A 27,399-nucleotide genomic window follows, 5' to 3' on the forward strand; every position below is an offset into this window, starting at 1 on the left:
GCTTCCAACTCGCATGCCTATTGCAACAATTTCATTCCTGCAATCCTTTATCACACAGTGAGTCTTGAAGAATTCGACATGCATATCTTGATCAACCATCATGGATACAGATATCAGTTTTTTCTTTATTCCAGGTACATATAAAACATTTGGAAGGTGACTAATCTTTCCATTTGGTAACTTAACTGAAATCACCCCATGACCTTTAATCTGATATCCATTATCATCCCCTAGATATATTTTTGATCCATTTGTAATTTCTTCAAGACTGTCGAAAAATTCTTTATTACCTGTCATGTGAGAGGATGCTCCTGAATCGACATACCAGATGTCATCTTCATTTGATGCAGAAAGGGCACAGTCGACTGTGAACAGTCGAAATTCATGACTGAAGTCTTCTTCTTCAACAAAATATCCTCTATGTTTTGGATTTGCCTGTCTCCTCCTTGTCTCATCACCCTGCCTCTTATGATAACAATCTCTCTGTATATGACCCTTCTTTCCACAATAAAAGCATTTCTTTTCAGAGTGATTTGCAAGCATACCTTTATGACAATGATGTTTGTGTGTTTTTCCTCCTTTCTGGACTGATTGCTGCTGTGTCTGCTTCCCTTTAGATAGTCATCGTTTTTCCACCAGCGTGAGATCGTCACTTTGGGGGTTCAGATTCAGGTTCTGCCGTCGCTCTTCCTCTTGCTGCAAGATCGCAGTGAGATCATCAAACGTGGGTGTTTTCTCCCTTGCCGAGACTCCAGTGATGAAGGTTTGGAAATCATCACGCATCCCATTCATTGTGATTGCAACAAGATCTTCATCAGCCACCGCCACTCCAATGGCCACCAATCTGTCTTTAACATCCTTAATTCGCGCGACAAATGCAGTAGCAGACTCCCTTTTGTCCATCCTCATTGAAAATAGCTTTCTTTTCATAGCCAAAACTCTGTTTGTATTCTGGGTTTCATACAGATTCTTGATTTTTGTCCAAATCTCAGCGAACGTTTTACATTCTCTGATGTGTGCAATGACATTGTCTTTCACAGACATCTTCAATAGGACTTTGGCCTTGTTTTCTCATTTTTCCCAATCTTCCTTCTGTGTGGTTGCAGTCGGCCTCTGTTCATCGCCTGTCACTATAGTGCAAGCGTTCGCACCTTCGAGTAGGGTCTACATCTTAAACTTCCAATTCGTGAAGTTAGACCCGTTGAGTTTACCAGAATCGTTAAGGTAAGATTCCATCGTATTACTCATTGTGAATCTACTTAACAACAACAAAAAACAATACCTGTCAGATCGATCTATCACCTCTGCCACCGATCTGCAGTGTCTGGCACTCCTGCTCTAATGAGCAAATTCGGCATCTCCAACACAGCCGAAACAATGATCTGATCACAATTGATCCGATCCACCTCTCCCGGATTGATCTTCCACTTCGCCGATCCTGCTCTCCCTGCAGATCGCCAAACGAAGTCGAGGTTTCCCGTAGATCTCCTCTGGCGCTTTCCCGATCGGTCTCTCCCGGACGGATCTACAACTCCACCGATCTACACCGTTTGAAGACCGCCAAACGAAGTTCACGCTATTCACAGATCCCCTTGGCGCTACCTTGAGCGAAAAATCCACGCTAATTCAAAACCGCTTAGGGTATTTTAATTGGCGCGACTTTCCCGATAAAATTCCGCGCTAATCGGGCTTTTTGGCGCTCTGGCATAGTTTATTCCTCAAAATCCGCGCTAATTCCTCTTGTGGCGCGACTGTCAGCGCAAAATCTGCGCCAATCCGTGCAAAATCCGCGCCAAAATTTTCGAGTCCGAGCCAGGTGTTCTGCAGTCCACCTGCTCAATCGAACACGGAGCTCTCGTGTACACACAGCCACAAAGGTACTTCAAGCCACACAGGCAAGCTAGCTACTACAGGCACTTCAGCCTCACAGGTGACAAAATATGAGGTTCACTCAATCTAAGCTCTGATACCAAGATAAAATGTGAACAGAATTGAAAAGAAAGAGTTGTAGCTCTCAGGTGTGGCCTGCATCTCGAGACTACACTCACAAAACTTGAGAGATCACTCTCGTCCACTCTATATTACATCAATAAATACAATACTAAGAAATAGGAATTTGCACCCAAACCCCATAATTATAGGAACTAATCCTAAACTAGGGAAAAAGTTACAACAAGGTAACTATTTTCTCCATTAATAACAAAATAATATTAATTATTCTCAACTATAAAACCTATCATAATTCAGTCGTCACCGGAATTTATTTTAATTCTCTAAATTGAGGACTTTCGAATATGATTGAATTTGTTTGTGAACACAGGGCACTATTTCCTCAGCTCACGAAGAAAGTGTACGAATACAACAAAGGGAATTCTAATCCGTTCATAAATCTCAAGGGTTTTATGGTATATATCAGTATTTTAAATTTGTATTGATTATTTTTCTGTAGACTCTACACCCTAGATGGGGTGAAATTTTCTTGATGTAATGCTCAAGCTATATAATACTCTTGTGTCAATCGCGAAAATTATTGTTCAGAGATCGATGTTGTTCAGTCCATCTAATTCTCAGCTTGGTGAGTAACAGATATTTTATGTGTACTTGGCTTAATTCAAAGTTTATTTAAATTGACTTTCTTGTACTGGCCACCAGGTCGGAAATGGGGTGATAGACGATTACTATGACAATATCGGCACTATTCGATACTGGTGGTCTCATGCTTTGACATCGGATGCCACTTATAATGCAATAATTACTTTAAGGATGCCGTTACTGAAATGAGTAACATAGATCTCCATGATATTTATACTCCAGTATGCACGCAACCCGTAGGGAGTGGGAGGTTCGCCAGATCGACAAAATCGGTACAAATCATCTAATTACGCCGTAAGGCGTTTCCCTCTGAGATCAACTCCCCTCTCTGCGTACCTGTCATCTTGTAAGCCACAGGATTATATGTTAGACGATTGCAACCATTTTAGCCGTTGATCGGGGTTGCCCAAACGGTTTGGGCGTTTGATCGAATAGTTTCATCCGGGCAGCAGGGTTTGTACCTCAGATCAAACGCTTGCCCTGGCAGAGCAACGCTTGCCCTCGCTCTGGATTTGGTTTCAGGCTCGCTGTTCTTGGCGGTCTTCTTATTTTTCCTCTGTGTATTTACTCCACTGGAAGATTCGTTAGCTGCATCGGGGGAGACAAGCATTGCTGCTGAGCTGAGGAGTTGAAACATTCACAACCAGACGGTGTTCCTCCAGTAACATGTATTGTCTCCGATGGGCAAGTTTCATTTCCACAGAAAACAGCGAGAAAGCTCGGAGTTCCGAGAGTATCATTCTGGACACACAGTGCTCGTGGCTTCTCTACTTATTTCTTCGCGCCACTTCCAATTGAGAAAGGTTACATTCCTCTCAAAGGTAAAAAATCATTGGAATTTCTTCTATGGTCTTAGCACTGCGCAGTTTTCTGGTACCAATTCCCTATACATTAACTAGCTTACTTGGTCTATATGGTATGGCATTGTACTGTGATGCAGCTGAGATGAGTTTAACAAATGGATACATGGAACAAATAATCCCCCGTATCCCTGGAATGCCCCATTTGCGCATCAAAGATCTGCCCTTTTCTTTGCTACGCGCGAACATGGCGGATTTTGCGAGGAGTCAGGGGCAGGCTGCTCTGGAAGCTGATTTGATATTACTTAATACCTTTGAGGACCTCGACCGTCTTGTAATTGATGAACTCAGGGCTAGACTTCCCCCCTTGTATACGATAGGCCCATTAGGTTTATTTACAGAATCTGGAAATGATACAATATCTGATATCTCTGCAAGCATGTGGACTGCAGAAACAAGCTGTCTAAAATGGTTGGACTCTCAGGAACCCTCTTCAGTTATTTATGTTAGTTTTGGGAGTATAAGTGTCATGGCTCGTGAGGAGCTCTTAGAGATCGCATGGGGTCTGGAGGCGAGCAAGCAACCCTTCCTGTGGGTTATTCGTCCGGATTTCATTGATGGCCAGGCTGATGTGCTGCTTGCTGACTTTCTGGAGAAGGTGAAAGACAGAAGTTTCTTGGTGAAATGGGCTCCTCAGATGAAAGTACTTTCACATCCTTCAGTGGGGGGCTTTCTGACTCATAGTGGATGGAACTCTACGCTGGAGAGCATCTGTGCTGGTGTGTATGATATCGCGGCCCTTAATTGCTGAGCAACCGACTAACAGGAGATTTGTTAGTGAAGTCTGGAAGATTGGAATGGCAATGAATGACGATGTCAAGAGAGAACATGTGGAAGACATGGTAAGGAGATTGATGAATGGGGAGGAAGGGAGGCAGATGAGGAAGAGAATTGGTGAGTTGGGAGATGAGTCAATGAGAGCAGTGTGTCAAGGAGGATCTTCTTACAATAACATGGAGAAATTTGTTGAGGAAATAAACAGGGGATTGACAGAGCCATGATTAATTTATTGTATATGTATGGATTGTGGATAATTTTCTGTTTATCATAATTAGCATGTCACTTCAAATTGGACTCTCAGGAGTCTTGATGGATGGAACTGTACATGGATGAAGGTTGAATAATTGTTTTGTTTTCAGTATCTCATACTCATTTGAAATACAAACTTAAGGTCAGATCATATGTATATCTCTTCCTGGGAGTTTCATATGAAGATTTGCTATCTCTTCCTGGGAGTTTCATATGAAGATTTGCTTGACTGAAATTCTGCAGTTGCAATACGAACTTTGTTTTAAGGTCAGATCATATCTATATGTATTCAGGGAATTTAATATGAAGATGCTTATTGAAGATGAAATTTTGGGGAATACCATGCAGAAGCAGCGAAGATGGAATTTTGAGGAATACCATGCAGCTTCGTCACAGTTTTAAGCATAATTTCTTCTTCATTATACATCTCAGGTGAAATTCCCTGAATACTACATATGATCTTGACCTTTTAAATCTAAAAGGAGAGAAGGAATGTCCGGGCATCTGCCTTTTATGCCGAACCAGTGAATAAACGAATGAGCATCTCTTCATCAAGTATCAGCATTCAAATCAGGTCGATTAGAAAAAAAAAATTGGTAAATTGGTTTTTGGTGGTTTACAGTGGCTTTTTTTTATTTTGATGGTAGATTGTAGGAATATTTTATAATATGATGGAGAGGAACAAGGTTAAATAATTAACTCTGTTTCTGTCATACCAAAATATTTTTAAAATCTACAATCCATTAAATTCAACACAAAAAAGTAATACAGTAAAGAAACAATTTACAGCGATGGCATACAGAGAAGGGGTTAGAGAAGGGGTTAAAAAAGTGGCAGAGATCTCCCCTTCCTAGCAATCTGGGCCATCTGGATCACAAGTAACAGCATTAGCTTCCAGGAAAAATACTGCCCTCCCTTCCAATCTTCGGTGCAAATTCCTCTAGTACTGCAGATTATTACCATCATTATAATCAAATTTGGGATGTATTAGAGGTTGATAAATTGGTTCCCGATGTGACTGTGTCCAAGGATAAATCCTCTATGAGCATTCAACAGGCGGTGAACAGTGCACCGGATAAATCTGAGCGGAGATTCGTGATACATATAAAGGCTGGGGTGTATAAGGAGATTGTTAGGGTTCCTCCCAGTAAAACTAATCTTATGTTTGTGGGTGATGGCATGGGGAAGACTGTGATCACGGGGTCTATGCGTGTGCCATCCCTGCCTGGTGTTCCAAGTACATATGGCTCTGCAACTGTTGGTAATGCTCATCATTGTTCCTCTTCCTCTTCATATTAAGTTGGAATTTATTTCTTTGCCTGAGTTTGGTTTTGTTATTGTGTTTGATCATGGTGTGGTTCCTGGCAGATTTGAGATGCCTTGAATTGAAATTGGAAAATCTGCTCTTCCAACATGTTTTGATCATTACACATGGTTCTTGCGGACCACATCCCTCTGTGATTTTTCGGGTCAACCTTAGTCCATATTCTCTCCTCTCTCACCTTTTGTTACTAATTCACCCCAAGAGACATTAAAAGAGCTGTTAGGATCTTGAGCACCAGCAAAGAAGTAGATGAGTAAGGTCTGCAAGTTGAATTTGCATTGGCTTTCCCTCTTCATGGTCTCAAAATATCATCCACCCCATCTTCCAATTGAAGGATATTTCTGATAGAAATAATTACAGGAATATTATGATTGGGCGTGCCTTTGTCGAACTCTATGTTATGGGCGTGAACGTGTGGCTTTCTCAACATATAGAGAGGAACAAATTCAAAGCTATGGGGCAACCAAGTCTTAGAAGAGATTATGAAACTAGTGACCACATTTTTAGCCTGTGTGCTATTATCAAGGAAGCTGACGTCCCTCATCTAAAGTCCTGTTGCTTTGTGGATTTTCAGAAGGCTTTTGGACTCTGTTCCAAGGGAATTATCGTTCTGGAGACTATGTGAAATTGGCATCTTTGAGTGTCTCATAGTTGCTTTCATGAAATTCCATGGGATATACATTAATGGGTTAGAGCATAACCGAGCGAGTACTTCCACAAGGGAGATGTTTACGTTTTACACCATGTTTTGTTTACCTTATTCTTATTTGCAGAGGATCTGATCCTTTTAGCCTCCTCCCCTAGGGACATTCAGAGATAGCTTGATGCCCCTGCCAATGTGATGGTCATAGAATGATGGTGGTGAACCTTAGTGAAACTGAGGTTGTGATTTAAATATCCAAGAGCACCCTAACAAACTTCCACTTCTTCTTCAAAGGAAGCGAGGTGGAGATTACCATTGCTTATACATCTATGGGATCTGATCCATAGCCCTTAGGTTTAGCTTAAGGCATGTCTTTCAACCCAAACTTAGAAAGGGTTATAGGTCTCTCTCCATGCTTGACCGACAATACTTCCATATGCATTTTCAGGACATCTCTTCTGAGATGCATTTTTTGACACAATTAACAGACCTATAGTACTATGTGGTGTTGAAATCTTGGGGCCTACCTCGTTACCACCTGACTGCGCGCAGGCTGAGACAGTCCAATTCCTCATGCTACAGTGTATGATTTAGCATAAACAAACAGTTCCATAACCCATTGTACAAACAGTTTGGCATTCATCCCTTTTTCCTTGAGAGCATTTTTGGACTTGTCTTCTTTCTTCACGGGAAACTCCTATCTGGCCCTTTGCCTTTTGTAGATTGCCTCCACAGGCCCCTTTGTCTAGCGAATGTGCTGTTTTTTTAAAGGCGTCTTCAGTTCTTCAAAGAGTGCCTCCCTCCTTTTAGCTATTCTCTAGATGCCCTAGTGACATCCTAGCCCCTGAATGGAGATAAACATGGATATCAAAGAGGACGTCTATCTACAGTAAATTCAGGTCACTTGGATTGAATCCCACAACGGTTTCACAATCAAATGACCTTCTACTATGATCACTTATTGTACAAGTATGATCTAGGAAGCAATTCTCTTTGATACATTTGCAGATTTTTATGGGTCTTCTTGCAGAACCCAAAGGGCTTTAAACGCTTGTTCAATTCTGTGGCCAAGGAATCCACTACCATTGCTTCCAATTCCTTCTGCATGGACATAAAGTGTGGCCTTTCTGCCATGTTGCTAAGAACTACTGGATAAAAATGCCAAACCACAACACTGAGGGCCTGCATGCTGGTTAAACTTAAAAGCCTGAGGAAAGGTAGAGATTTGGCTGACAAGACTTCTTTGGAGACAATCAATTGTGAAAATGACCATCCAATTAATGAGAGAGAAATTTTCTACTTGAGTTCAACCCAGATTAATTCCCTTGCAAAGGAATGCTGATCTAGAAAGCATCAACAAAATACAAATGAGAGGAGAAGGAAACAATCAAAATCCAGCAGTGCTTGGAATGCAATCCATCATTTGCAAGGGTAGCAATAATGCTTTTCTTCAGATTGTAGGTTGCTGAAAAGAAGAGAGCAATAACATTTATTTTTGCAGATTCTGCACTTCTTTCATCTTATTAAAGCAGCAAAAAAATTAATTATCGTTTTACATTTTAAGAATAAGATATTTGGAACCCTTTCATATGATAGGTGTAATGTCTTTCAATATGCATTGGGGTTTGTAAGTTAGAGAAATTTCAATGGGCATATGCTAAAATCGGATCTCTGTTTATTCTGATAACTAGATAAATATGTGTATGCTATTTCTAAACAAAGACGGAGTTTAATACTTACAATTACCATGGTTCTTTGGTTTTGAACTCTTATCAAAGGAAAATTCAATCAATCCATATTCCTCGATCCCACTAAATCTTGTTTTAGATGTTGAGGATTGCTAATTTATTTGTTTTCACAATTGCAGCTGTAAATGCTGATGGCTTCTTAGCACGGGATATAACATTCGAAAATGCAGCAGGGCCAGGTAGTCAACAAGCGGTAGCCCTAAGAGTAGATAGCGATCACTCTGGCTTCTACAACTGTGCCTTTCTTGGACAGAATATGGTCCTATGGAGGCCTCCAAAAACAGAGAGATCATCCAATTCCTCTAGTACTGCAGATTGTTACCATCATTATAATCAAATTTGGGATGTATTAGAGGTTGATAAATTGGTTCCCGATGTGACTGTGTCCAAGGATGAATCCTCTATGAGTATTCAACAGGCGGTGAACAGTGCACCTGATAAATCTGAGCGGAGTAGTTGCTTTCATGAAATTCCATGGGATATACATTAATGGATTAGAGCATAACCGAGCGAGTACTTCCACAAGGGAGATGTTTACGTTTTACACCATGTTTTGTTTACCTTATTCTTATTTGCAGAGGATCTGATCCTTTTAGCCTCCTCCCCTAGGGACATTCAGAGATAGCTTGATGCCCCTGCCAATGTGATGGTCATAGAATGATGGTTGTGAACCTTAGTGAAACTGAGGTTGTGATTTAAATATCCAAGAGCACCCTAACAAACTTCCACTTCTTCTTCAAAGGAAGCGAGGTGGAGATTACCATTGCTTATACATCTATGGGATCTGATCCATAGCCCTTAGGTTTAGCTTAAGGCATGTCTTTCAACCCAAACTTAGAAAGGGTTATAGGTCTCTCTCCATGCTTGACCGACAATACTTCCATATGCATTTTCAGGACATCTCTTCTGAGATGCATTTTTTGACACAATTAACAGACCTATAGTACTATATGGTGTTGAAATCTTGGGGCCTACATCGTTACCACCTGACTGCGCGCAAGCTGAGCCAGTCCAATTCCTCATGCTACAGTGTATGATTTAGCATAAACAAACAGTTCCATAACCCATTGTACAAACAGTTTGGCATTCATCCCTTTTTCCTTGAGAGCATTTTTGGACTTGTCTTCTTTCTTCACGGGAAACTCCTATCTGGCCCTTTGCCTTTTGTAGATTGCCTCCACAGGCCCCTTTGTCTAGCGAATGTGCTGTTTTTTTAAAGGCATCTTCAGTTCTTCAAGGAGTGCCTCCCTCCTTTTAGCTATTCTCTAGATGCCCTAGTGACATCCTAGCCCCTGAATGGAGATAAACATGGATATCAAAGAGGACGTCTATCTACAGTAGATTCAGGTCACTTGGATTGAATCCCACAACGGTTTCACAATCAAAAGACCTTCTACTATGATCACTTATTGTACAAGTATGATCTAGGAAGCAATTCTCTTTGATACATTTGCAGATTTTTATGGGTCTTCTTGCAGAACCCAAAGGGCTTTAAACGCTTGTTCAATTCTGTGGCCAAGGAATCCACTACCATTGCTTCCAATTCCTTCTGCATGGACATAAAGTGTGGCCTTTCTGCTATGTTGCTAAGAACTACTGGATAAAAATGCCAAACCACAACACTGAGGGCTTGCATGCTGGTTAAACTTAAAAGCCTGAGGAAAGGTAGAGATTTGGTTGACAAGACTTCTTTGGAGACAATCAATTGTGAAAATGACCATCCAATTAATGAGAGAGAAATTTTCTACTTGAGTTCAACCCAGATTAATTCCTTTGCAAAGGAATGCTGATCTAGAAAGCATCAACAAAATACAAATGAGAGGAGAAGGAAACAATCAAAATCCAGCAGTGCTTGGAATGTAATCCGTCATTTGCAAGGGAAGCAATAATGCTTTTCTTCAGATTGTAGGTTGCTGAAAAGAAGAGAGCAATAACATTTATTTTTGCAGATTCTGCACTTCTTTCATCCTATTAAAGCAGCAAAAAAATTAATTATCGTTTTACATTTTAAGAATAAGATATTTGGAACCCTTTCATATGATAGGTGTAATGTCTTTCAACATGCATTGGGGTTTGTAAGTTTGAGAAATTTCAATGGGCATATGCTAAAATCGGATCTCTGTTTATTCTGATAACTAGATAAATATGTGTATGCTATTTCTAAACAAAGACGGAATTTAATACTTACAATTACCATCGTTCTTTGGTTTTGAACTCTTATCAAAGGAAAATTCAATCAATCCATATTCCTCGATCCCACTAAATCTTGTTTTAGATGTTGAGGATTGCTAATTTATTTGTTTTCACAATTGCAGCTGTAAATGCTGATGGCTTCTTAGCACGGGATATAACATTCGAAAATGCAGCAGGGCCAGGTAGTCAACAAGCGGTAGCCCTAAGAGTAGATAGCGATCACTCTGCCTTCTACAACTGTGCCTTTCTTGGACAGAATATGGTCCTATGGAAGCCTCCAAAAACAGAGAGATCATCCAATTCCTCTAGTACTGCAGATTATTACCATCATTATAATCAAATTTGGGATGTATTAGAGGTTGATAAATTGGTTCCCGATGTGACTGTGTCCAAGGATGAATCCTCTATGAGTATTCAACAGGCGGTGAACAGTGCACCGGATAAATCTGAGCGGAGATTCGTGATACATATAAAGGCTGGGGTGTATAAGGAGATTGTTAGGGTTCCTCCCAGTAAAACTAATCTTATGTTTGTGGGTGATGGCATGGGGAAGACTGTGATCACGGGGTCTATGCGTGTGCCATCCCTCCCTGGTGTTCCAAGTACATATGGCTCTGCAACTGTTGGTAATGCTCATCATTGTTCCTCTTCCTCTTCATATTAAGTTGGAATTTATTTCTTTGCCTGAGTTTGGTTTTGTTATTGTGTTTGATCATGGTGTGGTTCCTGGCAGATTTGAGATGCCTTGAATTGAAATTGGAAAATCTGCTCTTCCAACATGTTTTGATCATTACACATGGTTCTTGCGGACCACATCCCTCTGTGATTTTTCGGGTCAACCTTAGTCCATATTCTCTCCTCTCTCACCTTTTGTCACTAATTCACCCCAAGAGACATTAAAAGAGCTGTTAGGATCTTGAGCACCAGCAAAGAAGTAGATGAGTAAGGTCTGCAAGTTGAATTTGCATTGGCTTTCCCTCTTCATGGTCTCAAAATATCATCCACCATTGCTAATTTATTTGTTTTCACAATTGCAGCTGTAAATGCTGATGGCTTCCTAGCACGGGATATAACATTCGAAAATGCAGCAGGGCCAGGTAGTCAACAAGCGGTAGCCCTAAGAGTAGATAGCGATCACTCTGCCTTCTACAACTGTGCCTTTCTTGGACAGAATATGGTCCTATGGAGGCCTCCAAAAACAGAGAGATCATCCAATTCCTCTAGTACTGCAGATTATTACCATCATTATAATCAAATTTGGGATGTATTAGAGGTTGATAAATTGGTTCCCGATGTGACTGTGTCCAAGGATGAATCCTCTATGAGTATTCAACAGGCGGTGAACAGTGCACCGGATAAATCTGAGCGGAGTAGTTGCTTTCATGAAATTCCATGGGATATACATTAATGGGTTAGAGCATAACCGAGCGAGTACTTCCACAAGGGAGATGTTTACGTTTTACACCATGTTTTGTTTACCTTATTCTTATTTGCAAAGGATCTGATCCTTTTAGCCTCCTCCCCTAGGGACATTCAGAGATAGCTTGATGCCCCTGCCAATGTGATGGTCATAGAATGATGGTGGTGAACCTTAGTGAAACTGAGGTTGTGATTTAAATATCCAAGAGCACCCTAACAAACTTCCACTTCTTCTTCAAAGGAAGCGAGGTGGAGATTACCATTGCTTATACATCTATGGGATCTGATCCATAGCCCTTAGGTTTAGCTTAAGGCATGTCTTTCAACCCAAACTTAGAAAGGGTTATAGGTCTCTCTCCATGCTTGACCGACAATACTTCCATATGCATTTTCAGGACATCTCTTCTGAGATGCATTTTTTGACACAATTAACAGACCTATAGTACTATATGGTGTTGAAATCTTGGGGCCTACCTCGTTACCACCTGACTGCGCGCAGGCTGAGACAGTCCAATTCCTCATGCTACAGTGTATGATTTAGCATAAACAAACAGTTCCATAACCCATTGTACAAACAGTTTGGCATTCATCCCTTTTTCCTTGAGAGCATTTTTGGACTTGTCTTCTTTCTTCACGGGAAACTCCTATCTGGCCCTTTGCCTTTTGTAGATTGCCTCCACAGGCCCCTTTGTCTAGCGAATGTGCTGTTTTTTTAAAGGCGTCTTCAGTTCTTCAAAGAGTGCCTCCCTCCTTTTAGCTATTCTCTAGATGCCCTAGTGACATCCAAGCCCCTGAATGGAGATAAACATGGATATCAAAGAGGACGTCTATCTACAGTAAATTCAGGTCACTTGGATTGAATCTCACAACGGTTTCACAATCAAATGACCTTCTACTATGATCACTTACTGTACAAGTATGATCTAGGAAGCAATTCTCTTTGATACATTTGCAGATTTTTATGGGTCTTCTTGCAGAACCCAAAGGGCTTTAAACGCTTGTTCAATTCTGTGGCCAAGGAATCCACTACCATTGCTTCCAATTCCTTCTGCATGGACATAAAGTGTGGCCTTTCTGCCATGTTGCTAAGAACTACTGGATAAAAATGCCAAACCACAACACTGAGGGCCTGCATGCTGGTTAAACTTAAAAGCCTGAGGAAAGGTAGAGATTTGGCTGACAAGACTTCTTTGGAGACAATCAATTGTGAAAATGACCATCCAATTAATGAGAGAGAAATTTTCTACTTGAGTTCAACCCAGATTAATTCCCTTGCAAAGGAATGCTGATCTAGAAAGCATCAACAAAATACAAATGAGAGGAGAAGGAAACAATCAAAATCCAGCAGTGCTTGGAATGCAATCCGTCATTTGCAAGGGAAGCAATAATGCTTTTCTTCAGATTGTAGGTTGCTGAAAAGAAGAGAGCAATAACATTTATTTTTGCAGATTCTGCACTTCTTTCATCCTATTAAAGCAGCAAAAAAATTAATTATCGTTTTACATTTTAAGAATAAGATATTTGGAACCCTTTCATATGATAGGTGTAATGTCTTTCAACATGCATTGGGGTTTGTATGTTTGAGAAATTTCAATGGGCATATGCTAAAATCGGATCTCTGTTTATTCTGATAACTAGATAAATATGTGTATGCTATTTCTAAACAAAGATGGAATTTAATACTTACAATTACCATGGTTCTTTGGTTTTGAACTCTTATCAAAGGAAAATTCAATCAATCCATATTCCTCGATCCCACTAAATCTTGTTTTAGATGTTGAGGATTGCTAATTTATTTGTTTTCACAATTGCAGCTGTAAATGCTGATGGCTTCTTAGCACGGGATATAACATTCGAAAATGCAGCAGGGCCAGGTAGTCAACAAGCGGTAGCCCTAAGAGTAGATAGCGATCACTCTGCCTTCTACAACTGTGCCTTTCTTGGCCACCAGGATACATTGTACACTCATATTCTTCGTCAGTTCTATAGAAACTGCAGAATAGAAGGCACTGTTGACTTCATATTTGGAGACTCGGCAGCCATCTTTGAAAACTGTCTCATTCTGCTGCGTCCTCGTCAAATAAACTCAGACAAAGGATCATCAGATCCTGTCACTGCACAAGGTCGAACAGATCCAGCCGAGCCCACAGGATTTGTTTTCCATAACTGCACTATCAATGGAACTGAAGAATATATGAGGGCTTACTATGCCAACCCAAAAATTTACAAAGGCTATTTGGGTCGGCCATGGAAGATGTACTCCAGAGCAATCTGCATAAATTCATATTTGGGAGAGGCCATTAGCCCTGAGGGATGGATGTCGTGGATAGAGGACTTTGCTCTTAACACGCTTTACTATGGGGAATACCAGAATTATGAGCCGGGGGCTAAGGCTTCTGGAAGAACGCCATGGTCTAATCAGATACCTGAGAGAAATGTAGGAATGTATACTGTTGGAAACTTTATACAGGGAGACGAATGGCTGCCAGATACAATAAATTAATCCAAAAACAAAGGTTGGTTACTATGCAATCTTCTAATGCGTGATTTTCTTCTACATTGTTGTTGTTCCCTGATGATGGTGAAGAATTCAACGGGAAGCAATGGGACTAAAAATTCTCAGACAATTGCAACCCAAAAATCCATGTGCCACATTGTTTCCTTCTATCACTGTTTCATCTGTCTTTGGAGTATTGCAATTTCAATCTGCTATGAAGGAGCCACTTGCTTTTCATTGGAGGAAAATGTTATTTGTACTTGTCTGCAATTTTTACTGCACTATTTTGATCGACATTGATGACCAAAATGGCAGAATAATTTTGTACCTGGTGCAGAGGAAAGCTGTTTTGTTACTGGGAAAGTTTCAACGCAGCACTGTTTTGTGATTGGGCGAATCCTCCCGCGGTCATGTTTGAAGCATGGGATAAAACTTTTGGAAAAATGTTATGAACTCTAAAGGTTTGGGTGCCTGTATTTGTTGTTGTTTTTTTTTTTAAATCACGAAAATTGGTTGAATGAAAATTACAGGGATTTATGAACCACCAAACATAATATTGACTCTCAAGTTTTAAGTAGATATCATTCAAGTTCTCAATATGTTCTTAATATAAAGAAAAACATGCAACTTCTTATACAGGCTGAGTGTAAGTGCAGAGCAATTTGGTAAACAGAAGCAAAAACCAGTCTATCGGTCAGCTTTCTGGTAATAGAGGACTCTACGACAACATTACAACATACTTTTTAAACTAACCAAAGGACTTTTAAAAGGCTTGAAATAAAAACCGGACCTAGAAAGTTATAAAAGTCTGACCTTCCTGGTATAAGATACAAACTATTATTAACACCAGAAATAAAAATACAACCACAATGAAGAATAATTTAAACATCGTTGGAACTAATAGATTCTAGAACAATATAAGTTTGGATAATACTTTGATCATTTGAAGAATAAGGTACTTAATTTTTAACAGCATGTTATTCTCGACAACGTCATGGCTTATTCTGTGTGACAATTTGCATACACTCTCTTTGATTTTTCCAAGGAGTGATGTTATTCAAAATATATCTCCCTGTGGGTGTCCTTATGCTGCACACAAGCAGTGATGCATTCACTTTTTTCAACTTTATGTATGTTTATCATTTCCATCCATATGATTGTCTTCCCATGATTTCTAAGATGTAATTGAGTTTATATCCATCCAATTGTATTATAGGCTCCTAAACCAATGGTAAGATCAGTTATTTTAGATTTGCTGACAGGACTAGATAGACACGTGGGATAAATCTTATATTTATAGTATACTCCTCTTTAACGTTATGAGTTTGTACACATGTTTTAACACTTTCTCAACTCTCAATAAAAATCAGAACATTGTGGAATTGGAATTCTTTTAGGATCAGAAGCAACGCTAGGGTTGGAAAAAGCATGTAGCACTTATAATGTATCAAACTTAAAATAAGCCAGAAGTCTCCATTTTATCTGGGATTCCTCTTTGTTCATCCCTTGTCTGACACTAAGGTATATAATGTTCTAAAAAGTCTCATTGTGATATCCACTCATACATGCTAGACAGTAAGGCACACCTCTGTGTTGAGATTCAATTCTAGATCCATAATTGTTTTTGACTTTTATTGATTTTTCTTTGTCAAAAATATAGATTAGCATTGCCTCGAATTGGCCATTTGTTGATGATAAAAAATAAACACCGGTAAAGAAACAAAATTGCATAAAATTTTGACTTCTTTCTTCTATGCTGTTGTTTCTTATGTCATTTGCATAAAATTTTGACTTCTCTCTTCTATGCTATTGTTTTTCATATCATTGCCTTACGGCGTTTCTTTTGCAACATGTGGTGCAAATGCTAGTTCTACATCTAATGAGTTTAAGTGACGCGTTCTCAAATCATATGATTTGTACTATTTGTTTATGCATTTAACAGTTCGCGAGGAGGGTAGCTGGCTACGACCCCTGCATTGAAACCTAGGCAGAGATATTATAATCGCCCTGATGTGCAAACAGCACTTCACGCTAACACTACGCATATCCCTTACAATTGGACTGGGCTAAGGCGTGTCTCAATATATTCAGACAAGTCTTTAATTATATCACGAAAATTTGAGGTAGTTATTTATATGGTTGTAATAAAAATCATTACAAAATAAAATTTTAAATATTAATAAAAAATATCAAAATTCAATCTAAACTATAGAAAAGCTACATTTTTTTCAGAAATAAAATAATGCCCAATCAAAATAATACTATATCTGTAGCAGATATAATAATTCAGATTATAAAAAAAAAATATAATAATGTCAAATTATAAAAAAATATAAATAAATTTTAAACTATTTAAATAGATTTAATTTAATTGCTCTTTATGGTACTCGGTATATATAAGATTCTAATTTTATTAGATTTTGTTGGGTTTGCAGATTGGACTTAGTTATAGAATTGTTGGTGTACGTTATCTTTTGAGAGATAATACGTTAATGTGTTGGGTATAGGCTTAGTCATGATGAAAGTTGATATTCTTGGCGTGTTAAGTTATTATCAACCAAATGATTTTAAATAAGTGAGTTAATTTAAAAGTAGTTTATAAAGTTATCATGAATGTATAGTAGAGTTGTTTGATCAAGTATTTATTAATAAAGTAGTGGTTGATATTGGAGTTGTTAATAAAGCATTTTTTTGTTAATGGTTTGTTTACAAGAATTCACAAAGAGTAAAAGATTATTGGTGATACTTTTAGAGATGATAAGGAAATTGACACGTGTAGTAGTGATTTAATGGACAATTTTGTAGAATATGTGTGGGAATCTACGGTGCTACTCTCATGTCTCAATTTGTAAGTAATTATGGTTGGCTACAAAGGATGTTGGTCCATAGACTTGAGAGAGGGGTCGCATAGAAAATAATGCTTTTTATGACTTGTCAAGTTAAGCACTAAGAATCCACAATTAGACTCATTTTTATTTTTTTTAAGTCAATAGAGAATACTTATATTACAAAATAAACATAGAGTACATACAAAGGCAGTTGGTCTGCCAAATTGGCAACAAGACCAAATGCATAATTTTTTAATCTTAATCACATATTTAACGAGACATTCCATAAGGTTTTTCTTTCTCTAGTATCCCTTATATAATTCAACAAAATTACCTACCTTACTACTGCTAATTGTCAGTTTGTCTATCTTACTAACTACAAATTTTGGATCCACATGCTCGAATTTAACAAAATAAATACTATATTGCCTATGAAACCATACAACGAAACTAAACAAAAGAATGGACAATGTAATAATCAGTTAACATGACTTTCTTTCGTCGTTGTTCCCGGACCTTTCTCAGCCGCAAGGATTTCTCCTTCGCTTGGAGTTGTTGTTGATGCTCCCCTCACACGTGGAGTTGTCTGTTGATGACCACCTACAACTCTGACCTCTTGAACCCCATATTTTCTCACACAGGGTGAATCCCCTTGCTTTTCCCCCTATGTGATGTCCATATTATTGATGTACTTCAGTTAGATTGAGAACATCTTATCCATATCCTCAATCATATTATTATGCAGGAATTCTATTCTCCCCATTCCCTTGAGAGCCTCCTTAATAGTTAATAGTCTCAGGTCTATCGCCTTCAACTAGAATTGTGTCTCCATATGTCTGCTAATTCGCTCTTTTGATTGCTCCACTTTCAGCTTACCAACTAGAGTTTTTATATGTCAAGCAGTTTCCAGGGACTTATTGTACACCATCATCTGAGTTATGGTATTCCGTGTGTCGATTATCCATTCTACTTCCTCCTCAATTCGGTCATTCGAGATAGCTCTGCGTTGTCTGCTAACCTCATTCTCCTAGGTTTCCACTATCTCCTTCCCTTTCTATGAGATATTCGTTTGATAATTGATCGCAACCAACCTCATCTCATCCTCCATTTGAGTACTTTTACTGGCCTCAGAACCCTGAGCATCTACGTGAGGTATGTCCTGTGGCCTACCTCCAGCATTGTGACCCTTTACCATTACACTCATCGAAACCTTAATTACATGATCTAAAATTCCTAACTTTCCCTCATTGTTACACAAATTTCCATCTCTCATCCTTATCGTTACAATTCCTACTTCCTGTCCTGACTCACAATTTAAAGGAAACACCCAAGACATGACCAACATCACCAATTTTTTATTGTATTCCTTCTCTAATTTCAATAAATTAGTCATGCCAATGGTGTTGCAGTAAAAACATGAGAACTAGTGGGCATCCTCCCTCTCATTTGACCTTTTGATCGGTTTTTACAGTCATAATCACCATTGCCTTACTCAAGTATGCCACCCCTCATGATATTGTACTTATCCACTCCTCTCATAGCCTTATCCAATTAATGAGGTGATCGGAAGGATGATCCATTGGGGAGGAAATCCCCTCTCTCCCATCATCAATTTTCACTCCTTCCTTATGTGGTGAACATGTACCCCTTCTCATTTCCAAACTAGCCGCTACCTGTATTTCCATAATGAGGGTTATTCATTTACATCGTCAGGTGGGTTGTTGTCCTGATTTGGTTCCACCCCTTCTCTTTCAACCCACCTTCTTGAGATGGGGTAATCTCTCTCCAACAACCTTCATCATTATTCCTTTAATTGACACTCAAACATTTCCTCCCATGTCACACTGATTAGCGATTCGATGCTCTTGACCCGTACATTTTCCACCCTATCCACCAACGCATTTGTTGGGCGACGTACTAAGGTGAACTCCACAATTTTCAATACCTCAAAATGTTTCTAAATGTGTTGGATTAATTGGGTGAGACGACAATTCTTTGTTACTTTTCTCAATTGTGTACCACATTGCATTCATCTAGCTACTTAGATGAATAACCCAGAGTCCCCTTCGACTATCATGTTCATCATTCCTTTGTGGATCCTCATTTCTATCCCATGCTCCATGACATGGAATTATGTTGCATTGTTTGAGGGTTGGCCCATGTTTATCAAGTATAATCTGCATATTTTACCTTTCCAATCTTTAATGACTCCTCTAGTCCTTGCCTTTCCCGGATTCCTTTTCGACGCCCCATCAAAATTCCGTTTCAGGAAACCGTTAGGGGGATCCAGCCACATCATGGATCCAAGTTGGATATGGGGTTCACTAGGTCAGTGGCTCGGACTAATCAGGCAATCCATATAAAATTTTTTCATAATTCTCACTTCCTAGGTGGATGAATGTTCCTTTTAGAATTGAGTGCCTCTACTAATAATTGTGTCCCTAAGATGACGTCTTATTTCCTCCACTAGGTTTTTGATAGGAAGCTTCTTATCACAAAATATGTGGCAATGTCGCTCCTTCAAGACCACCCAGAGGATGAACCCCATAATTAAATTCCAGGTCATATTAACCACCTCATTTTTGGTAAATTAGAACAATCATTTCTCTGTTGTTTCTTGTATGCTCTCCCTATTTCTATTTGTTTTTCGAAAGATGAGGGTCAACTAGTCTGAGAGAGTCTTTGAATAGACAAAAGTTTTAAGTAGATGATTAAGGTTTTCCTCTGCTTTTTCATAGACACGACACCAAGAGGCACCTAGATGTCCTCTGTTTATAATATTTTCCTAGGCTAGAACCTTCTTATGTAAAATTAACCATATAAAAATTTTAATTTTCGACCAGTCCAGAGCCCCCCATATTTTTCTCCATGAAGGATCATCGAAATCAGTATCTCCCATAATGATATATGCTTTAGCTTCCATCAGGTTGAAATCCCCTCCTTCGTTTTCCCCCACCTAAGCTGATCCTGATCGTTATTAAAAAAAATGTCTCTCGTTCATCTCCTCCATTAAATTGTCAGTGGCTAAGTCATTCAAGCCCAACTGTTGAAAGATGTTCAGAGTCCATCATATCAATTTTGTATTCTCCAGCTCATGTTCCTAGAATTGGTGGAATTATTTATACCTCGCTGGTTGTTTGTGCTTCATTGGAAGGGATGCCATTCCTCTCTACTTAACATTGGTTGTTGCTACCAAGCATCGTTCTAGAAGAAGAGTTCTTTTCAATTTCTTATTTCCTATTGACAATGTTGTTGTATGATGCCTCTATTATTCCATGCCAGATTCCAAATAACTGACCCCTGGATTGAACCCAAGAGCTTCACTAGGTCTTTTGTTTGGTATTTAGGAGCATATTTTTATTTGCACATATTTTCCCATGGTGTCAACCCCCATTTTAACCATCACTATCAAAATTATGATCCCTTTTCTCTATTAGATATTTCTGGATCTTGAAGACCAAGGCCTCTTGCATCCTTCAGTTTACATATGTTATTTCAAGCCACTAACACCCATTTATGTCTTTCCTCTTCCCCTGGCAACAGGAAGTTCCTTTGAAATATCTTGATCTTTTGAAGGATTCCCATAGGATCATGAAGGACAGATAATATGTAGCTTGGGATAGCCTGAAGCATCACCTTTGTTAGGACCAACCGACCAACCAAGTTCAAGGCTCTTACCATCCATCATTTAACCGTGTCCTCAAGGTTTGAAATAACTTTCTACCAATTAGACTTCTTCTAGGCTTTCACCATTAGAGGGACCCCTAGGTACTTTGATGGGAGGGATTTTCTTTGGAACCCTAAGATAGTTTGTTAAATTCCTCTAGATAGAAATATGGGTGTTAAGGAAAAAATCATGGACTTTCACTAATTGATCTCCATGCCTAAAGCAAAGGTAAAGGTGTCTAATATGAATTTGAATGAACAAGCCTACTTCATCATGGGAATACCATGTAGCATGGTATCATTGACCAATTTGTTGATGTGTTGTTTCCTGACCTTCGTTGTGCAGATTGAGGCCCTTTACATATACATATTTGTTTTCCATAGCGATCATCCTCCCCAAGCATTCCATCATTATGATAAACAGAAAGGCATACATGCGCTCCCCTTGTCGTTATCCTCTAGACATGAAAAAAGGTTTTTCTGGGCTCCATTAACCGATATTGAAAAAGTAGAGGATGAGACCAGGGCCATAATCCCACCGATCCATCGCTTATCAAAACCAAATGCCCCTAATATTGCTTTCATATAATCCCAAATAGTTTTATCGTATCCCTTTGATAACTCTAGTTGAATAATCATACCTGCCTTTTTCTCGATCTTCAATGAGTGAGCTATCTCATGCACAAGAATCAAACTATCCAAAATCTATCTCCCCTGAACAAAACCAAACTGTTATGCTGAGATCAAACTTGGAAGAATCATTTTCAGCCTATTTTCCACTACTTTGGATATGATCTTGTATAGAACATTACATAGGGCTATTGGCCTCAATTTCACTGGAGTTCTAGTCCTTTCTTCTTTCAAAATGAGGGACATAAAGGTCGCTTTTAAGGCTTCCAAAATAGTTGATGAATCTTGTGAATCTACTACTACCTCATGGATATCTTTTTTAACTACATACAAGCATGCTTTAAATAAATCAATAGTAAAGCCATATGGCCTGGGGGCTTTTCCATTGGGTATTTCATTCATGGTCTGGGCTAGTTCTTCTATGGAGACTGACTTATTCAAATCCTTAGTGTGTTCCTACGTGATTAACTTAGGGATATGCCTAACAATTCTTTAGATATTATCTCGTCTATCCACTTGATGCTCCTATGCTATATTTCGGAAGTGCTGAACCAGTACTTTCTCAATGTCCTGATGAGCTTCGTAGGTGTGCCCCCTCTCATCCTTAATTCTAAGAATCTATTTGGAATTTTTATAATCAATCTTTGAGCGGTGAAAGAACTGTATGTTATTCTCACTATCAGTAAGCCATAACAATTGAGACTTTTGTCTCCATAAAATTTCCTGCTATATGCACCTATCCTCCCACTATTTCAGTAGTTCCATCTCCTCACTTCTGCTTTCATCTGAGTATCCTTCTGTGATTAGCTTTTGTTGTAGTGTTTCCATCTTATGTTCCAATTCCTTTCTTACTTGGAAGATGTTACTAAATTCTAACTTATCCCAGTGCTTTAATTTCAATTTGATATATTTTAACCTTACATGTAACATGTACATCTTAGAGACCCTAACTAGGATCTATTCACCCCACCATCTTTTAATATTCTCCATAAAGGCAAGTTGATCCAACTACAAGGCCTCAAATCTAAAAGGTCTATTTTTAGGGGTACATAATATCATGATCATTAATACCACTATCCAGTGACTGGATGTTCCACAATGAAGGATATTTACTTCCATATCTATCCCTTGCAACAGCTGATCCTTAGAAATTAAAAACTTATCAAGCCTAGATACAACTTGATGCTACCCTCTACACTAATTACTCTATGTAAAGTAGTGATTGGTAATTTCCATGTCAATAAGATTGACATCCTCAATGAATTCATTAAATTCTTCATCATCTCTGTTTATGTGTCTTCAGCCCCTATTTTTCTCTAATAGAGATGTTATCATATGGAAGTCCCCCCTAACACCCCAGGAAGGTGGCCTTTCCTAGTTCTTATCTCTCTTAAATCTTGAAGGTGTTTTATCTTCTGCTTTGTTCTTTGAGGACCATACGCATTCGTAAAAACATAAAAACTAGTGATCATAGAGTCCCTACAACTTTCATTTCCAATGATAAATAGGACCTCGTCACTTCCACATCAACTAAGATCAAGGATTGGGGTTCCACCCAATCGCTAGTCCCTTGCAGAACCATGTGATGCAACCTCCATTACCTAAAACCTCCTCCCCAGTTTCCTACATAAGTTCTTGATTTTGTCTGTTGAGCACTTTGTTTCTTCCAGAAAAATAAGATCCGGTTGTTCCATTTTAATCTGATTTTGAAGTGATCTTTGTTTCCTAAGGCTACTTATGACTCTTATATTCCATGTACTAATTGTTTATGCATTTAACAGTTCGCGAGGAGGATATCTGGCTATGACCCCTGCATTGAAAACTATGCAGAGATATATTATAATCGCCGTGATGTGCAAACAACACTTCACGCTAACACTACGCATATTCCCTACAGATGGACTGGTTTCAGGTGTATCTCAATATATTCAAACAAGTCCGGTATCTAACTTTTCATTTTGATATGAATGATCCTTCAACACATTTATAGTTAAGTTTCCATCTTGAAATGATAGTCGGATGCAGTGATCAAATTTGAAGGGCAGGTCTTAATTTCATTTAGAAGGGCACATATTCAGGTCACACTTCTATAAAGAAATGCATAAAAAAAAAGAGCAATTCAATTGACAACAGTAAATTATTTTCAAATTTCTTTTTATTTTTTCACAAGAGAATGGTGGAACAACAACCCCATGGATGTTTTGTATAAGGAAGGTCTCATATGAGCCGGAACTAATATATCGGATGCATTTACCATTAATGGATAAACAGGAGACCTATATTCCTGCTCCAGTTCAGATAAGGATTAATTTTGTAGGAAATTTTTGTGACCAGAACATTCAAGCCAATATAAAAGTAGCTCAATCAAATTTAAGTTTATTGCGTGAATGAAAAAATTCAGTAAAATTCTAAACAGGTTTAGGATTCAATAAAAGAGTGTACAAAGGTGCATATGTTTTTGGTATCTCCTTTTTTAATATGAAAACATACCAGGAATTGGGAATCCGTAAACAAATCAAATCCAGTATGTTAGGAACCCTGTTGAATGCGCTCCTCTCCATGCATAAATCGTGTTTAAACCTTGCTTGACAGGCATTTGTTGAATGATGAATCTATGCTCCTCTCCAGCTTAAATCGTCGTCAAACCTTGCTTTGGGCACCGTTCAGGCACAACCCACTGAAATTACAGACCTAATACATGGCCCATATTGACATCTAGTCACTCTCAATTGAAACTACCAAATGTAATGGTATCAAAGAGTAATTGTGACATAATAATTAATAAGAACTTCCATCATATGCACAATTAGAAAAAACAACTCAAAAAGAAATTTTTGTTTTTGAAATGGAATCAACTCAGAAACTGCCAAATGTAATGGTATCAAAAGGTAATTGTGACATAATAATTAATAAGAACTTGCATCATATGCACAATTAGAAAAAACAACTCAAAAGGAAACTGTTGTTTTTGAAATGGGAGTTTCTGAAATGGGATTTAAGTTTTAACATGAAAAGAAATTTACAAATTCAACATTCCTAAAATTCTAATTTCAGAAAAAAATGAAATTTAAAAAAAAGTTGACAATTTGATAGCACTTCTTAAAAAATTTTAAGATATTATTCCAATTTTTTTTTTAAATGACAAAATTCAATTTTAAAATTGTTTTTGACTCCTAAAATTTTCTCCCTACTTCTGTGACGTGCCAGAGACCCTTTAAAGGGCTGGGCTCTGACGTGTTCAATTTTGATCCCTGGTCGGATGGTTAATAATAATAATTGGAAGGATTCAGAATTCTCCATTCTTCCTATATACGAAGAGCTTATTGCAGCAGGGCTTAGAATTTGGGTTTACACGTGTTTCCTCCACCGATCAAATATTTCAGTCGACAATACTAGTTTCATTTTCACTGAAAGTCTTCGAAACTATCTGGTACCCTTCAATTAATTTTAGCATAGTTTTGGAGAGAGTTCACTTTTGCATCCATAGTTTAGCTTCATAAGTTGATTCTTTTTTATTAATAATCATAGTAATAAGTAGTTTTGTCATTTATTAATAATAAGTAATAAGTAGTTTTGTCATTTATTAATGGAAATGTTGTTATCTTCATGTCCAGCGGCGACGTTGACTCTGTAGTACCTGTCACTGCAACAAGGTTATGATTAATCAACTTAATGTTTCCGTTTGCAATTTCATGGTATCCATGGTATCTCAGTAATCAGGTGGGTATGTTCTTAACAAAATTCTGATGTTTCATCACATAAGTCAGTGTTCATTCGACTTTCACTGTGATATAAAGTTTTACTAATTATTTTTTGACAATGGATTGATTAATAGACTGTTGGAGGATGGACTGAAGTATACAAAGGTCTTGCATTCGCAACCGTAAGGGGGGCTGGCCATGAAGTTCCAATCATTCATAATGGGTGAAAGTTTACCAAGCACCGTCCCAACCCACCGCTGACTCTATCAGATTTGATTGCTGTTTGTAGATAGGGAGATCCAACTTATTTTGAATAAAATTTCGTGATTGAAACCCTCCGGCACATTGGGGGCGGGGGCGTTGTCTACAGTCAACAATTTTTCTCCCCGTATATATCTTTCTGGTTTGAATTCGGTAATTTTTTGAATTGTAGCATTTTAAACTTAGTGTTTCAATCAAAATTTAATACTAGAAATAGATTCAGCATGGTTAAAAAATGTTAGGTATCTTAAATTTTACAACTGAATTTAATCTTTAATTTTTTTATTAAATTTAACCAAAAAATTGTCAAAATGTTGCCTAACAAAGGCTACATAGTAAGAGAGAAAGAAATCCTAGAGCTGAGCGATGAGAGCGAGCTTCGAGACCTAGGGTTTGGGGCTGCAACTTGCAGGTTCAACAACAGTTCTGGAAGCACAAAGAGACAGATTAGCAGATTTACTTCTCAGAGGTCGAGGACTGACCCGACAAATGGTAAACGAGGGGTCCACTGGGACCCCATCCTTTAAGCAGGCGGTCATGCAGAAGCAGAAAACGCAGGAAGGATTTAAAATCAATGGTTATGGAGAACGTAAGGATGACAACGGCAGCAGTAGAGAAAGGACACAGCAGCTGCAGAAAGAGACAAGAAAAAACCCAAAGATGACAGGTAAAGCTAATAATGGACAGGAGAAAAATGACAAAAGATTAGATGCAGGACAAAGAGACACAACACCAATAATAACCCAAACAGAAGGCGAAAAAGAACATGGAACAGAGCAGCACCCACAAGAGGAAGAGGAACAAGCAAAGAATGCAAACCCCAGCTCCAACCAGGCAATCCAAGGAGCATGCAAACCGAAAAAAAAGGAAACCCTTCGAGTGGTCTTGTCAGATCCGGACATTCAGGCCTATAGAGACCACATGATGGAACATGCAATAATACGCAAATTTATGGGACTGTGGCCAACAAAACGCGCACTCGGCCAATGGATCAAGCAACACTGGAAGCCAAAAGGTGATGTTAAACTCCACCTTGGGGCAAAAGGTTTCTTTACTGTGGTCTTTACAAACTTTGAAGATAAGGACAGAGTCTTCGATGGTGGACCTTACTTCTTTGCCTCAGCTGGACTCTACATGAGACCTTGGAAGGCAAACTTTGTGCCTGAAAAAGAGACATTCACACAGGTCCCACTGTGGATCCACCTATTCTCCCTTCCTATAGACTACTGGGAACTAGCGACGCTTAAGCAGATAGGAGACCGGCTCGGAACCTTCATTAAAGCTTCAAAAGCAACGATGCAACAAAGATATACTTCCTGCGCAAGAATTTGTGTGGAGATGGACGTTTCAGGAGCCCTGCATGAAGGTCTGTGGTTGGAATTCAAAGATGAGGATTACTATCAAGCCATCGATTACGAACAAATCCCCTTCCGTTGCAGAAGGTGTCATGAGCACGGACACCTTATCTGAGAATTCCCTCTAAACAGAACAGGGGAAGAACACAAACAAGAGCAAGCAGCAAAGAGTAAAGAGGCCTTCACAAAGCCAAAAATAAGACAGAGAGCTAACAGAAAAAGAATATACAGAGCAGAGGCAGGACCTGGCATCATCAGCAACACCTTCAACATTCTGGAAACTGATACAGATTCAGAAGGCACAAATAGGGAAACAAAACTTATTGAAGAACCAAAAGACAAGCCAGAACACACAACAAAGGACGGGGAGGAAAATATAATCAGAACAGAAGTTCAAATGCAAGAGTTCGAAGATGAACGCGATGAAGACACTGATATGTTAACCAGCGACGGAGGCAGTGAGGAAATGGAGCTCAATGCAGTTCTAGAAAAGGAAGGAGTGAACCTCTCAAATATGGAGAAAAACTGGAGAACCCAAGGGCTGGACAACATCCCGGAAGAAGAAATAAGGAAGATCAGTGACCTCTTCATTGCAAGACAAAAAGCAGAACTAGATAGGCAAAACAGGAGATTAAGAATTGCTAAAGGCACAA

General features: G+C 38.8%; 2 protein-coding genes and 2 pseudogenes across 3 annotated transcripts; all 4 read left to right on the forward strand.

Annotated features, from left to right (window-relative positions):
• The window catches only part of LOC149164038 (serine carboxypeptidase-like 25), a 35,283-nt pseudogene extending 9,926 nt beyond the window's left edge, over positions 1-25,357 (forward strand).
• Positions 2,904-4,457, forward strand: LOC149164039 (7-deoxyloganetin glucosyltransferase pseudogene; annotated as a pseudogene). Its single transcript, XR_016260658.1, has 2 exons — positions 2,904-3,413; positions 3,533-4,457. The product of XR_016260658.1 is annotated as a 7-deoxyloganetin glucosyltransferase pseudogene (transcript).
• On the forward strand, positions 5,508-6,921 carry LOC149164040 (putative pectinesterase/pectinesterase inhibitor 51). The gene is made up of 2 exons (XM_089431939.1): positions 5,508-5,742; positions 5,850-6,921. The coding sequence occupies exons 1-2, from the start codon at positions 5,523-5,525 to the stop codon at positions 6,014-6,016; spliced, it is 387 nt and encodes a 128-aa protein (XP_089288065.1). The 5' UTR covers positions 5,508-5,522; the 3' UTR covers positions 6,017-6,921.
• Positions 9,500-14,705, forward strand: LOC149164041 (putative pectinesterase/pectinesterase inhibitor 51). The gene is made up of 2 exons (XM_089431938.1): positions 9,500-11,015; positions 13,623-14,705. Exons 1-2 carry the CDS (start codon positions 10,472-10,474, stop codon positions 14,309-14,311), a joined length of 1,233 nt encoding a protein of 410 aa, XP_089288064.1. The 5' UTR covers positions 9,500-10,471; the 3' UTR covers positions 14,312-14,705.
• Positions 25,358-27,399: the final 2,042 nt, after the last annotated feature.

The sequence above is a fragment of the Pinus tabuliformis genome, chromosome 5_1 (genome assembly GCF_031772625.1).
Source record: "Pinus tabuliformis cultivar Carrire ecotype Pingquan chromosome 5_1, CPIR1, whole genome shotgun sequence".
Classification (NCBI taxonomy): Eukaryota; Viridiplantae; Streptophyta; class Pinopsida; order Pinales; family Pinaceae; genus Pinus; species Pinus tabuliformis.

Excerpts from the sequence above, each read along its gene's own strand:
- LOC149164040 (XM_089431939.1), top strand. The coding sequence starts at position 5,523 with ATGAGCATTCAACAGGCGGTGAACAGTGCACCGGATAAATCTGAGCGG. Across the intron at positions 5,743-5,849 it reads ATATGGCTCTGCAACTGTTG|ATTTGAGATGCCTTGAATTG; the intron begins GTAATGCTCATC and ends GGTTCCTGGCAG.
- LOC149164041 (XM_089431938.1), top strand. The coding sequence starts at position 10,472 with ATGTTGAGGATTGCTAATTTATTTGTTTTCACAATTGCAGCTGTAAAT. Across the intron at positions 11,016-13,622 it reads ATATGGCTCTGCAACTGTTG|CTGTAAATGCTGATGGCTTC; the intron begins GTAATGCTCATC and ends TCACAATTGCAG.